General features: G+C 43.4%; 1 protein-coding gene across 1 annotated transcript in view; it reads right to left on the reverse strand.

Moving 5' to 3' along the window:
- The window catches only part of RAB10 (RAB10, member RAS oncogene family), a 48,237-nt gene that overhangs the window by 7,144 nt on the left and 24,930 nt on the right, over positions 1-16,163 (reverse strand). Inside the window, exons 2-3 of the mRNA XM_061350214.1 lie at positions 14,250-14,310; positions 2,125-2,263 (exon numbers count right to left, since the gene is read on the reverse strand). Of these exons, the coding sequence (XP_061206198.1) occupies positions 2,125-2,263; positions 14,250-14,310 (200 nt within the window). The remainder of the gene's footprint in view (positions 1-2,124; positions 2,264-14,249; positions 14,311-16,163) is intronic.

The raw sequence follows: 16,163 nt of genomic DNA on the forward strand, positions 1-16,163 counted from the left end.
AACTGGATAAGAAGGCAAACAGCACCTGGCTTGTGTCAGCAACAGCCTGGCCAGAACGACAAGGGTAGTTTTATTGTCACCCTGTACTTGACACTGGTGAGGCTGCACCTCAAATCCTGTGTTCAGCTCTGGGCCCTCACTACAAGAAATATACTGAGTTGCTGGAGTATGCCCAGAGAAGGGCAATGAAGCTGGTGAAGGGTTTGGAGCACAAGTCTGATGAGGAACAGCTGATGAAACTGGGGGTGTTTAGTCTGGAGAAAAGGGGACTGAGCAAGACCTTATCACTCTACAACTACCTGACAGGAGGTTGTAGCAAGGTGGGGGTGGCCTCTTCTCCCAAGTAACAACAAGAGGAAAGGCCTCCAGCTGCACTATATGAAAGTTTACATTGGATATGAGGAAAAATTTCTTCCTCAAAATTGTTGTCAATCACTGCAACAGGCTGCCTAGGGCTGTGGTAGAGTCACAAACCCTAGAGGGATTTAACAGATTTGTAGATGTGGTGCTTTAGGACCTGTGTTAGCAGTGGGCTTGGCAAGTGCTGGGTTAGCAGTTGGACTTGATGATCTTAAGGGTCTTTTCCAACCTAAACAATTCTATAATGATTTCTGCAAAGTCATTCATTAGTGAGCTGCTTCCATAATAAAAAAGCTGCCCAAAGTGTCATAAATCCCTTACAAAACTGCAGTAACCATGCAGCTTTCAAAGTGCAGCTGGAATCAACTGCAGAGGTTTGTGAGACAGATTTAAGAACCTTAGGTCAGCAAAACCATTTCTTCTCAGACACTGTGGCACGCATGATATCCATTATTCAACTTCCTGGATACTACTGAGATTCTTTAAACAAAACAACTGCAGAAGCTAAAGGCCTTGGTCTCAAGTTGACATACAACTCATCATTAAATCTCTTCCTCTGTTGCCTTAGCACCCTCCATTCTGTAGCCACCAAGATGTTTACCTTTCCATAAACAGTACAGTTTTCCATTTCTCACATTAGGAAATTCAAGTCTCAGTATCACAATCTTGCTCTTTCACCAGCTTTAATGCTTTGACTAGCAATGCCCAACAGCCCCCACCTGCTGAGACTCAGCTCTGCAGAGCCCTCTTCCTGCTTTCTAGGAAAATAATGAAGCTGGAAAATCCAAATATTTATTCCATTTGGAAGCAGTATAACAAAAGCAAGCACTAACAATTGTGCTGCTCTCTAACATCTCAGAACTCCCACAGAATGAAATCTTGCGGATCCATGCAATGAATGCTTCCACAGAAGTTTCTTCTGCTTCACTTGACTTTGCTTGAAATGTTATGAGCCTGTTTGTTGGTACTTCTAACAGGAATGAAAATCAGCTATGCAGGTCAGAATAGTTTACAACAGATGTTTGCCACACTATCTGCAACAGCCTTGACAGACTTGCAAATATTTAGTGACATCAGTTTTGGGGGAGTGGAGGTGATTGTTTTGATTTATCTTTGAAGATTTACACAGTCATCCTTATAAAACAGATTAATACTAGAGGTGACACATTCTACAGCTACTCCTCAGTTCGTAGCTTAGTGTTGCTCTTCTGCACACCACCTTGTGGTGGCAGCTCCTCTTGAAAACTGCAACTCCCACACAGAAACAAAGTTGTGTCCTAAAATATCAAATTTGTTTATGAGACCACTAACTTCTGCGTAGTACTGCAATCTTTCATGCCATTGCTGAAGGGAGAGTGGAGGGACAGGAGACAGGACAGAAGATTTAAATGAGATCTGAGGAAGAAGTTGTTCTCTGTGAAGGTGGTGAGGCCCCAGCACAGGCTGCTCAGAGAAGCTGTGGCTGCCCCATCCCTGGCAGGCTTCAAGGCCAGGTTGGATGGAGCTTGGAGCAACCTGGTCAAGTGGAAGGTGTCCCTGCCTGTGGCAAAGGGGTTGGAACTGGATGGTCTTTAAGGACCCTTCCAACCCATTCTACGATTATGATGACAGCTGAAGAAGAGCACCCAAACCTCTGTGTTCATGTACACCTTTTGCCAGGGCAGAAGAAGCTGCAATCCAGAAGCCAAGTTCTATGGGACTCATCACACACTCTAGGGGTTACAACAAACAGCTCAATTCCAGGACCTTACAAACATTACTCACCTCATCTATGTTTCTGAGCCACTTGCTGATGTTTTCAAAGCTCTTGGCATTGGTGATGTCATATACTAGCATGATTCCCATGGCGCCTCTGTAATAGGAGGTGGTGATGGTGTGAAATCGTTCCTGCCCCGCTGTGTCCCTGTGGAAAACAGACAAAAGTACATATTGGAGACAAGCTATAAAGAAACCAGTGTGGTGTATCTGTTAGATAATCTGTGTGACCCAGTCCCTGCCTTATTGCACCATGTCAAGGGATGTATAATGTATTCTGAGAATGGTAGGACACACTCCAATGTGCAACAGCAGCTTTAAGGAAGGCCCACTACTTCCCAGACTTACTTCAACACTGGGAGAACAAGGCAAGCTTCAGTAAGCCCAGCTCACAAGGGTACAGAAACTTGGGGTTTGAAGTTTCTCTTGTGGGTTTTACTTCAAAGGGCATTGTGGATTTTTTTTCAGATCACATTTCAGTCACAGAATCACAGAATCCCAAGGGTTGGAAGGGACCTCAAAAGATCATCTAGTCCAAACCCCCTGCAAAAGCAGGGAAACCTAGAGTACATCACACAGGAACTTGTCCAGGCAGGCCTTGAATATCTCCAACATAGGAGACTCCACAGCCCCCCTGGGCAACCTGTTCCAGTGCTCTGTCACTCTCACAGTAAAAAGTTTTTCCTGATGTTCACATGGAACCTCCTATGCTCCGGTCCCATCTATGACAGAGACAAAAGACTCTGGACTGGGTTTTCACAGTTTCAAGCCATGGTAGAAATTTGTTTATTTTAAACTTCATATTTCTATTGACAACTTGAAACTTGCACCCAAAAGGAGAAACTTTCCCTGCCAAGTCTCATATCTCAGGGAATTGTCTCCAAGACATCTGAGTGGAAGCCAGAAGCAGGCAGGACAAAAACGGAAGCAAGAAATGTTCTACCGATACTTTGACAGGTCTGTGAGCTCCAGCAGTGGGAGCATCTGAACATCCCCAGAAACACCACTATCCCAGACACTCTCTCCTGTTACTGACCACTCTTCCCGAACGGTTGTAAAACTAGAAGCCACTTTAAACTCCATCTACAATGTTTAAATTAAATACCCAGACAGCTGACCAGTCTGATGATGAACCAGTGCACAAACCCAGCTGATGCTGGACTCAAGTTGTTGTAGGCTGTTCAGTGGTGCCACTGCCAAAGGCAGCAGAGCCTGGAACTGCGATGATCTGATCCAACCACACAGTCAACACCACCAGCATGCCCAGGATGATACCTTTCCATTTCAGCAGCTCCTGACCAGCTCCAAAGACAATCCTCAACATTTTCTGGAACTGAGTTCTAACACTGTTTTCAGATCAGTTTTATAAACCTTTAATTTGATCTCACATATACAGATTCCTGAAAGTTTAGATCAAAGCATATGAAAAATAAATCTCAGATATGTACCTCAGAGTACCTCTGTAATCTGATAACGTACGTAACATAACTGATTTCTGTAAATTATATGCTGAAAATTGATCATGCAAGATTAATGACAGCACATATTTTCCCATCTCATTCTGAGGTATTTAATGGAATGCATGAGATTTGATTAAACAAAACTGCATGCCATTAAGTTGAGAATTAGGATTTAACAGCATATTTTACAATGTCTAGCAGAGGACATAAACCTAAGAGATTACATGTTTACAGACAGCTTTCAGTGACACTTCACATAAGAAGGATGTGGACCTGTTGGAGTATGTGCAGAGTAGGCCACGAAGATGCTCCAAGGCCTGGAGCACCTCTGCCATGGAGACAGTCTGAGAGAAGAGGCCTTAGAGCAGCTTCCAGTGCCTAAAGGTGCTGACAAAGCAGATGGAGATGGGCTTTTGACAAGGGCCTGTAGGGACAGGACAAGGGGGAGTGGCTTTAAACTGACAGAGGGGAGATGGAGATGAGATCTGATGAAGAAGTTCTTCCGTGTGAGGGTGGTAGAGGAGCTCTGGCTGCCCCATCCCTGCCAGCATTCAAGGCCAGGCTGGATGTGGCTTGGAGCAACCTGGTCTAGTGCAAGGTGTCCCTGCCCATGGCAGGGGGGTTGGAACTGGATGAGCTTTAAGGTTCCTTCCAACCCATACCATTCTGTGATTTTATGACAGAAGCAACTCAGATGCCTATAGAAGGCTTAGGTGAAGATGCAATCAAATGGATAGAAAACTCATAGGCAGAGAAAATAAGCCAGGTGTGGGTAAGCTCTGCGAGATGTTTTGAAGCAGTCTGCCCTGAGTTTCATGATAGGCATGTTTTGTTCTGTGGTTGAGACAAGGGAATAGTGAGTATGGTTATTGTACTTAAGCTAGGCAAGAAAAGATGAAGTTGCAAAGTATAAATTATACAGAGGACTGGATTATAATTCAGATTGGTTTTGACTGATTAATGTCACTGAAGAAAGTTCTGGGAAATTCAGCAGAGACAAATGCAAAGTTATTGAATTCAGTGTGTCATCAGTTAGTCAGATGATGGAAAAATCATCTTCATCATGAGGAAGGTGAGTGGGATGCACAAACAGTGTCTGAGTCTTGTAGAAAATATTCCTGTATGAGGCCGGTAAAACTTCAGCTGTGCAGTCTGGCTAAGACACGGGCAGAATGGAGGGATTCCAGAAAGAGCAATACATGAGGCTGCATATCTTAGACCTCTGGCCAATGAGTAAGGTCTACAGAGGTGGCTTGGGAAAATTCAGGGAAGGTGCAAGAGCTGTGTTTATGTTAAAAATAATTGTAGAAAGAAGAAAAATTAACTCCTCTAGTCACCTGTGAAAAGTAAGACAAGGATTGATGGCCTTAATTTGCACCAAGGGAAAGCCAGGTTTGCCATCTAAAGAATCACAGAATGGCTTGGGTGGAAACAGACCTTAAAGCTCACCCAGTTCCAACCCCTGCCATGAGTAGGGACACCTTCCACTAGACCAGGCTGCTCCAAGCCCTGTCCAACCTGGCCTTGAACACTGCCAGGGATGGGGCAGCCACAGCTTCTCCGGGCAACCTGTGCCAGGGCCTTACCAGACTCACAGGGAACAACTTCTGCCTAAGAGCTCATCTAAATTTACCTTCTCCTAGTTTAAAGCCGTTACATCAAGCAGGACAGTCAGAAAAGCCTTACTAAACCTATCAAGGGGTATGGCATCTGTGATTTCTCCCGACATGGTCAGCAGCTGTCATACTAAGAGTTCAGATTGATTTTACACAACTTGGCATTGGCAACGCTTAGTTATTACTCATTTCTTGTCACATCTTATGCTGCTACTACTAAGTTGCTTAGTTAACTCCTCCCATGTTTTTTCTGGCAACTGACACTAAGCTAATGGATGAAAAGAAAGCTGGGGAGGGAAAAAACAAAGAACCTGGAATCTTGCCCCCCCCTCCCCCTTTTTTTAAAGGGTTGTATTTGCCCTTTCCCCTTCTTTAATGTGTTCTCCATTCATTATTCAGAGATAACTCTTAATGGATGTGAGATTAGAGACCTGACTGAAGCAAACAGAGGAAATGAGTTATGGTTTTCAAACTGCCTATGACTGATGAATCCACCCTGAGCAAATGGCAGACAGAGACCGCATGTCATCTTCACTGCCCTAGCCCCCCATTCCTTTCTTCAAACCCCCAGGATGTAAGAATATGCTCCAAAACTATGGGTGTACAGTAAATCCTTGACATAGGCAAAAAACATTTGGGGGTGCTAGTAGCTCTTCAAGCTAAAATAAATGCAGACAAGGAGTATTAAGATCACCAAGGAAAACAAAGCCCTGCTGCACAGGAGGGAACTGAGAGAAACTGGGCTGTTTGGCTGCAAAATGAAGACAAGGAAGGCTGTCCTATGGGACCAGGAAAAGGAGAAGCCCAAGGAAAGCAAAAAATCTATTTAAATTATTCTCATGCCAACATTAAAGTATGTATAAGGTGTGTCATATGAGAAGCTCAACCAGCTGAGAATGGGCTTTCTGAGACAGCTTTCCAGTTGACCTGGCAGAGACTAAAGAAACCTTAAAATGTACTGCGATTTGCTTATGAAAGATTTACATGGATGCAACAAGAAGAGATTATATCTGATGATCTGTGAAGAGCCTTCCAGCGCGCACAGCTCGAAATAAAGCTCTTCAAGGTATTAAACCAAATAATCCCAAAATAATCCTAAGAATTTTATTACTGTTTCTTCTTATAATATTTTTTAAACCATGCAGCAGAATACTGGCATTGAAGAAACTGTACCGGTGACATCAGGCACACTTTACCGACTGGGTCAAAGACTTTCCTTCACAAAGGAACATTGAGAGATACAAATGCCAGCTTTTCTGAAGAAATACACTGCCAGGAAAAAAACCCAACCCAGCTATAATGAGTGAAGCATCTTATTGTTTTACTGACATGCCAAAAGTCTTGTCCACCTTGAGCTTTGCACATGGTGAATAATCTCAAAAGCTCTCAGCAGCAAGAGTTAGCTTTCAGATATTCTGAGCATAAAAGCACAGAATCAAAGGAAAATTTGGGTTGGAAGGGACCTTAAAAGCTCATCCAGTTCCAACCCCCTGCCACAGGCAGGGACACCTTCCACTAGACCAGGTTGCTCCAAGCCCCATCCAACCTGGCCTTGAACACTGCCAGGGATGGGGCAGCCACAGCTTCCTTGGGCAACCTGTGCCAGGGCCTCACCCCAGTAATTACAAAAATTAATGAGACTGACCACACGCTCGTTACTGGTGCTTCCTGGAGCTCTGCCTGTGGACCAACACACTTACGAAATGCAAGCACTTGTAGAGAACAAGGCATTTCCACACATGTAACTATTTCTGGTAGCTATGCTGCTGCACGATTCTTTTACTTGGATGACTGTTCCAGGTTCAATGATTATTTTTTGCCACGAGGTCATTGCTGAATAAAACAGGATTCTGAGGACACTTTTCTAGCCACGTAAAAGTGTTGCCAGCAAAGATGCACAGATAGAAAAATGTTACCTTATGGTCTTCTACACACTTAAAAGCTGCATACTCAAAAAATAAGGCTGTTTCTAAAATTTGTAATCAGTCACAAGACTGTAGGAAAATAGGCTGCCGTGCAAGCTGCATGTAAAGACAGGAGGGATAGAGCAGCAGCTGAGGAGGAAGAAAAAAACTTTAGATGTCTTTGAATCTGACTTGAGTGATATTTAGTTCACTACAGAAGCAATTCTGTCATCATCTCCAAGTGTGGTTGTGTCATACCTCACCAAAGAGAAACACATCACTTGTCTTGCCCAATTCTGGAAACTTTCCAGGATCTAGCCTTTTAGATCTCCACTTGCTGGCCTTAAGAGTGCAGGTCACTGACTTGTAACAAGCTAACTTGTAACAGTTCTGCTAACAAGCCTGCCCCAGGCACAGGAACAATCAAGCACCTTCCTAACTTGTACCTACTGTCATCCTCTTGGTCTATCAACCAAAGTTCCTCCTTCTGGCTTGACAACACACACTGCATACTGACACACTGCCAGGAATCTGCATGAAAACTGGTAAACAGAAAACTCACAAGTGAGGAATCAACAGCCATTAAGTCCCTAACCCCTGGGAAACTAACTCTTCATAGAGCTCTACCCATATACTGTGGTTACTCCTTAAGATCAGTTTAAGACTAGCTTAAGACTTTAAGACATGTATACACCATATGGCTATTTAAGGAAGCCTGGGATTACTTACCACTGACTTGGAAAAGCAAACACAGACCTCTTGAAAAGGCTACTCACTGCTCACATAACCCCACTTTGTTTATAATCCCTAGAAACCCATTCTTAAACACTGCAGTTATTTTTTGAAAGGCTTTCTTGCCCTACCCCATCCCTCCAGCATTCCACAGTCAACATCAGGTTGTTCGGGGTTTTCTTGTTTTGGATTCACTCTCCTAATACCAATGTCCTGTAAATCCATCTTCAGGATCTCATCCTACAGTTCCTACTTGTTTCCCCAGACTGCAGAGTCTGTGAAGAGCCACCAGAAAGCAGATCCATTTTCTGCAACCAATTTTAACAGAATATTCTTGAATAAATGGGAAGAGAGTTCCTTGGGCAAGTTCTTCTGCAATAGCTGAACAGGATACATCATGATGCTCTTGGCAAGTTCTGTTCTAAAATACTTGTTTTGGGGTTCCCCTTCCATGTTTCCCTTTATCTATTTCATTTGCATTACACTGAACTAGAGCTTCTCCCAGAGTCTCCCACTCTTGCTGGTGGATTTCCAGCAACTTCGATTCCCACTGTCCTTGAGCTTAAAGTCCTTGCTTCTCCTCTGCCTCTGCTACCACTATGGTTTTTTTACATGACAGTAATATTTCAGCCTTTGCTTCACCAGGATGGAAAACCTAGATCTGACTTCTGTGTGTTTTCACAAGCACTGAAAAGCCACACATGGTCAGGCCAGAGGCTTTCCAGCTTCTACTTCCATGTAGCTAAAGGACTTTTGGAGCCAGAGATCACATCTGTGTGTTAACAGTCCAAAACAGTCTGTTCCTTTGTGAAATCCCTTGTGAACCCACATACATACCACACCGTGTGATGAGGAGTTTCACAGCTTAACTTCATTTCCTTGTGTTCAGCACAGGCCACCTTCTAGCTTTGAACTAATATTCTGGGATTGGAGAAGGCAGTCAGCTGTATCAATCTCTACCTACCCTATCCAGTATACTCACGATTTACAAACTGCACTTTGGTCATTTTGCTGACATCCCAAGGAAGCCTAATCTTCCAATTTTTCTTCATAAAATAGCTATTACATCCTTCTGATGATCTTGCTTGCCCCTTTCTTTGTAGGGCATGCTAATCAAATCTCTGTGTGATGTCAGACTGTGACACGTCCCTGCCCACTGGAAATGACTGTACCCCCAGTATCTGAAAAATCACATTTAAGTTCTCAATTTATACGTTATGCCAGCAAGTTTAGGGAATTACAGGATGCCCAAGTCTTGTTTCCATTTCAAAGTAATTCTATCAGAGTTCCTGGAGCGTATGATATTACACTCTTCACAGCTGAATTTTCAGCTTTACTACTCCATTCCTCTAAAGCGTTTCATTGCTTTTGCAATGGTAACACTGTCTTTTCCTGGAGGAGTAATGTCTCATTTTGGTTCTTTTATTCGTTCTCCCTTCTCTGTACTATAAGCATTAGTGTATTAATATTTTGTGTCAGTGTCAACACCACCACCACCCCCCCTCCAGGTCCTACCCTTCCCAAGTATTTTTAATCCAAAATCTTTAATACCTTTCTCCCTTTGGTGACTTTCCATATGGCAATCTACCACATACTGTCACATTAACAACTTTATTCTAAACAGACAAGCAGCACAAATACCTCACCAAGAAGATACCTGATTCTTCTGTGTACTTCCTCCCAGAATGTTACACACCAGGAGCCTTCCTGATGGATCTGTCCTGAAGCAGCTCATTCCTTCAGAAGGTCAGGCCTGGGGTTTGTGTCATGACCCCCTCACTGACTGCAGCCCATGCACAACACCAGGCTTGCCCAGCCTACCTGAGGCTTCTCCAGAGCTCCCAGAGCACAGACATAAACCAGTCCCACCATCCTCCTCTTCCTTGTGTCCCAGCCTCCCCTCTCCCCACTTCAACGTTGCTCTGTAACGGGCACATCTACATTTGGAGCAGTACAAAAACACTGGCTTGATTCTTGCTGAAGAGCAACCCCATTTCTTAACAGCTACGAAGTATCACGTTGCTTACCACCTCTGGCAAGGTTTAACTTGACCTTTGATTCCTACTTTACTCCTATATATATATATATATATATATATATACATACACACACACACACGTGTATATATATATTTAGAGGTCAAGGCATGACTGCTCCTGACTGCCATGTCTGATCATTTTCTGCACCCAGAAGGAGAGGCAGGAACAGAGCAGAGCTGTATTAGGAAGTGTTGGGTTTAGCTGTTATCTGTAAAACTAATCGCTCACTGAGAATGCACCCCTGCTCCAAGAAGTACGAAAGCCAGTACTAGCCACAGTAAATCCAGTGACAGAGCTCTGCAGGCAGCCAGAGAGCAGCTCCTATACCAGGACAACAGCATGATTTAATATGTGGGTGATGGAAGATTATACAGATCAGTGGGAAGCAGGTCAATATAGCAATTTTAAACAGAGGAACAGTTTCTTTCTAGTGCTTCCTGTATGTGAAAAGAAATACAGTTTTCACCTACATAAATAACAAATGCCACATAATCAAATACTTGAGCTCTCTCACTGATGTAGAAACCCTATTCAGTAAAGTCTAATCAAGCCATCCCTTTTGCTCATCAAACACAGCTCCTTCATAAATGCTGTATGACTCTGAAGAAACTCCATCATATTTGGGAAATGGCTGACACATACTAAAGTTCTTTAAGGTACAAAGTAAGAGGTTTGAATCTGGGTAAACACCAGTGTTGCCTTTGCTTCTAACAATGAAAAGGACTCTCAAGCAAGAAAAGAGCATTATGAAAGGCTGGATAAAGATGCAGTGGCACTTTGGGGAGGCACAACTGGATTTATGGTCATGGACTGGACCAATGTCGCTGCACCCAGTATGCTGTTGCTGTAAGCCACCACCAGAAGCAGCTCTGATGAGTAGGCAAGAAATAGGGCAGACTGACAAGCATTCTTACAAATAGGACAATGGTTTTCACACAGGGGGAAACCCACAAGCGAAATACTGGTCATTTCTCTTCTAAATTAAGATCACCATGACCTGACAGTGTGCGCTTCCAGCTCAGAATTTTACCGTATCCTGCACTGCATCACCAGTAGTGTGTCCAGCAGGTCGAGGGAGGGGATTCTCCCTCTCTGCTCTGCTGAGACCCCCCCTGCAGTCCTGCATCCAGCTTTTATATTGGGGCCCCAACATAGAAGGACATGGAGCTGTGGGAGTAAGTCCAGAGGAGGCCATGAAGACACTCCAAGGGCTGGGGCATCTCAGCTATGGAGACAGGCTGAGAGAGCTGGGCTTGTTCAGCCTGGAGAAGAGAAGGCTCCGGGGAGACCTTAGAGCAGCTTCCAGTGCCTAAAAGGGCTGCCAAGAAAGCTGGAGAGGGGCTTTTGACAAGGGCCTGTAGGGACAGGACAAGGGGGAATGTCTTTAAACTGACAGAGGGGAGACTGAGATGAGATCTGAGACAGAAGTTGTTCCCTGTGAGGGTGGTGAGGCCCTGGCACAGGGTGCCCAGAGAAGCTGTGGCTGCTCCATCCCTGGCAGTGTTCAAGGCCAGGTTGGACAGGGCTTGGAGCAACCTGGTCTAGTGGAAGGTTTCCCTGCTTGTGGCAGGGGTTGGAACTGGATGAACTTTAAGATGTCTTCCAAACCAAATTATTCTGTGAAATTCTGAGCACGAATATCCTTTATGAATACTAGCACACCTGCAGTGCAATACTAACTGAAAGCACACAAGCACCAAGGGACTCCTCTCCTGTCCTTAACTGAAAGTCTGTGTTCTCTTTTGCTATCTTGAGACCAGGTTAATCAAGTATGAAGTGTCCCAGTGAAAGTGCCATAACTCCAAAGATCTGTTTCACTGATTCAGCTACATTAGCTCTTGCGCGCTTAATTTGGTCATAAAAGCACAACCCACAGTCTGGACACAAGAAAAGCTGAGAACAGCCTCAGATTTACAAGGGAATCATTTCACTAAATGCATCCTTTGCTTATGGAACTGCTGCAGCAGGAGTGAAGTGTAATTCTGGAAATACATTACACAACTCCTAGAAGTACAGGGTGAGTTTAAATACAGGAAGCAGTGGTTAAATATAGATGCATTGCACAATATATCTTCAAAAGACACTACTGTCTTAGCCACCAAACCACTGTGGGGCAAAACTCCTTGTATGGGAAAAGATGAAAAATACGAAGCCTAGATACTATTTTTTGTAAATTTACTTGGTTTTTTTTCCATCAGAAGTTCATGCCACAGGAACTTCATTTTCTGCTTTCCAAGTGTCATTTCAATTGTGAAATTTTAAACTGGCAGGAACAAGATGATCCAGGCTAGCACCTCCCAACTTTGCAACACTTCAGAGATGCGATTTCCTAAAACTCAAGTTCACCCAAACCCCTCTTCATTTCTCTAAGGTACTAAATCCCACAATGGACACAGCTTCATTAATGGGTATACAAACAAAGCAGCCATAAACATCCTTGTTTTTCAGTATTTTCAGTTTTTATATTTCATGATGATTTTTCCTGAAGTTCAACTGAACACTTCCTTTAAGTCATTCCAACGTTCTACCTTTGTTTCCCATGGCAGTTCATAGCACCTACCCTGCTGGGGTAAAAAAAAAATGTAGCACAGAATGACTAATAGAAGCTATGGCTTGAAAACCTGAATGTCTGGGGAACTCCCAAAGCAAGAGCTACCCAGAAAGTCAATCAATGAGGCTGCATTACACCTGAATGGCTCTTTAGCTAATGCTCTGGGTTCCTTCCCTTCCGCTGCTCTGCTTTTGGATCCAGTTGATCTATAGCCATCCTTCCTCAGACAGCTCTATCAGAAACACTGCCTTTCAGAAGATGGTTACTCTTTGCAACTCTCTGCTGAAGCATTCCAGCCTGGTGAGTTGCTTCATCCTCCAAGCGCTTCCTTACAGACTAACTACACAGTTTATACAATAAAATCAGCTTTGACAACTCTTTTCCTTGCAGGACACAGAACAAAATGACTAAGTTGGCCAGCTTCTGCTAAATATGTGCTTGCAGGACTGGGATATAAGACATAACTATGATTCAGGGTGCATGCTCACAGTAGTGGTAACAAAAAGGACTTTGTTAGGAAGGATAACCATCTGGTTGGTCCTATGGCATTGGAACAACTGCCCCAGCAGAGGAAGAGCAGTGCCTCCCCCTAACTGGAGCCCACTAATCTGCATCTACAGATGTCAACATTATCAAGCCGTGAAAGATTTTTATTAGTGGAGGACAAAATGGACAAATTCAGGTCCTAAACAAATTCAAGTTCTGAAGTCTCAGTGGCAATAGGTACATGTGGTGGAGAAGGAAGTGTAAATGAACATACAGGCTGAAAAAGCCATTAGCTTTCCTCAGCTATTAACAGGACTAAAACAGAAGAAAAATCTCTATAGACATGCACAGCAAGCTAGAAGGAAAGATTTTAAGTTTTGCCTCATGTCAGATTTCCCAACAGAAGAACAGCCTTATTTTAAGCCAGTTGAAAAATGCCACAGTTTATAATGGAAAAATATAATGCAGCCCTGAGGAGAAGGACTTGGGGTTGCTTGACCTAGCAGTGTGTGCTTGCAGCCCAGAAAGCCAACGATGTCCTGGGCTGCATCACCAGCTCAGACCTGGGCCTTATCAGCCTGGAGAAGGCTTTGCAGAGACCTTAGAGCAGCTTTCAGTGCCTAAAGAGGCCAATAAGAAAATTAAAGAGGGGCTTTTGACAAGGACCTGTAGGGACAGGACAAGGAGGAATGTCTTTAAACTGACAGAGGGGAGACTGAGGTGAGATCTTAGGAAGAAGTTCTTCCCTGTGAGGGTGGTGAGGCCCTGGCACAAGTTGCCCAGAGAAACTGTGGCTGCCCCATCCCTGGCATTATTCAAGGTCAGGTTGGACAAGGCTAGTGGAAGGTGTCCCTGTTCGTGGCAAGGGGTTGGAACTGGATGAGCTTTAAAGTCGCTTCCAACCCAAACCATTCTATGATAAAGTATGTGCAGACATGGATTATGCTTTCTTGCTGACACAAAGCAAGGCTACTAGTCACAGATTTAGAGTCATAGTTTCATGGCAACTCCTAATTTAAACATACCACTTTTAAACCACTTCCCACTAAATCACAGACTGTGAGGATCCTGTCCTCCCAAGCAGGAGATTTGCCAACAGCCTGTCCAAGGGAGCAGCCGGAAACAACAGTTATAAATGCAACACATGGATCTCTGCCCCATTTCTTAAAAACAGTTCAGGGGAATGCACGTGGAGCTTTACCACTACTGAAAATATAAAACACTGTTCCAAAATTAGATACCTCAATGTGATCTCAGGAAGAGTAAACCCTTCTCACAAAAATCTGCTGCTGAAAGAAGTCACCCAGCAGGATGCTGACTGGCAGTTTCCTGGTTGTATTACTCACCATATCTGTAGCTTGATCTTCTTTCCTTGTAATTCAACGGTTTTAATCTTGAAGTCTATCCCTAAAATAAATAAAAATATAAATCATTAGTGTTTATTTACATAAAAAAGAGCAATTCCACATCAACTCAGAACTGCTGCAGAAAGAACAGCAGCTTCTTATTTCTCTGAATTGCCAGATAAACCAAGGACACCCCGTAAGCAGAATGCAGGAGCAACCAGGGCCTCAAAGGGTCTATGTTGGTCAGTGGACACCCTCAGTTAAAACAGTTAACATGGCTAAGATGACCTGGCTTGTAGTACCATGGTGAATTTTTATTTTTTTACTCTTTAGTGTGATGAAAGTGATACCATCATTTCAGAAACCTCTCTGATAAAACCCACCTCTTTTCCCCACGATTCTCCTTTCCATTAATCCCATTCAAGCAACTATCTCCAAGAACAACATTAACCACAGAAATCATAATGCTTGTTACCTGTCTACCTCAAAGCAGTTGGTGCTAGAGCCTATACCAACACACGTGCAAGACTGTCTATCAAAAAAAGTCATCTTGCTTTTCACATCACTGAAACAATCAGCAGAATCTCTAAATTCTCATGAGCTCAACACACACGTCCACAGTTTATGCACAGCTGACCTCAAGCTTCAATAACACAAGCAGAAGGGTTTAAGCAACATGAAGCTTTCAACCAGTTAACAAAAGGTGAATTATCAGCACAAGAGTCCTCGTCAAGGTCCATCCCAGCTCCAGCCCCCAACATAGTACAAGCAGAGTCAGGCCCCAACAGAAATGCAGAGCCAAGACTCATGGAACTCAGAATAAGCAGAGACCATCTTGACCAAGAAAGAGTAAGGTTTATACTTTTAATACCAACTAATACGAAGTAACTCACACGTTCATTTATGGCAGAGCTGAAGTGGAATCACAGGGAAGTTAGTTAATTATGGGATTTGCAAAGACTGATGTGATGAAGGAAAGCAGTCCTAAAAAGACTTAGGGAAGAAGAAACTATCAAAATGAAGACAGATATCAGCCAAGACTGGTACTGAAACCAGTATTTAATATTTTCATTATTAACTCTGGTGTAGTCAATTGTCCTAGATGAAGTCTACTGCTTACAGAAGCAAGAGGCTCTGTACAAAGGACATTTCAAATAAGAAACTGATAATCTCAAAGACAGAATAAAAAGAAGGGATGTCAGCAGTACAAAATGCAGCGCTACCTGAATTTCTTCTGTGAATCAGCAGCTGTCTTCAGATGACAAGGAAGACAGACCAAAGGCTGAGATGTTACCATTTGACTTTCAGGGAGTAACAATGATCCGATGGAGAGACAATGCTAGGATAAGTAAAAAGCGCAGGCATTTGATGAGACATTTCCATCTGAGGCAGGGAAATAGAAACACCATTGTGCAAAAGCTTGGTGAAACATCATCTGTGCAACATGTACAAACTGATCACTCTTACCCAGAAGAAGCCAGGGCTTGGAGGCAGATGCCACACAGTATGAGCAAGGATGAGGACCTCCCCCAACTGCTCTTTCCCAGCAGAGGAAGCTTGAGGACCACATCTTGTTTCAACCTTCTCTTTCCGAAACTGCATACAAGAATTACTACTGCAGAGTACAGAGGACTGCAAGCCACCATCTCAAAGAGCTCTGACAATATCTAGATGCCAGAGTTCTAACTTTCAGTTCCAATCAGAGAAATGCTACTGAATTTTTCACGTTTTCCAAAAAACCTGTTTATATTTAGACTTTCTAAAAGGCGGCAGCTGCAATCACAAACTTCCCTCCTAAATCTACAGGGTCATTTTATACCCAGTAAGATTAAAAAGAATTTATGAAACACACTATTATGTAAGAAGTCTGCATGGGAAGTCTGCTTTAAACTCCTTTCAGCTCAACGTACTGCA

Source organism: Neopsephotus bourkii, unplaced genomic scaffold (assembly GCF_033783945.1).
Source record: "Neopsephotus bourkii isolate Nb327-2 ecotype Australia unplaced genomic scaffold, CSIRO-AGI_Nbou_v1 NB_481, whole genome shotgun sequence".
Taxonomy (NCBI): domain Eukaryota; kingdom Metazoa; phylum Chordata; class Aves; order Psittaciformes; family Psittacidae; genus Neopsephotus; species Neopsephotus bourkii.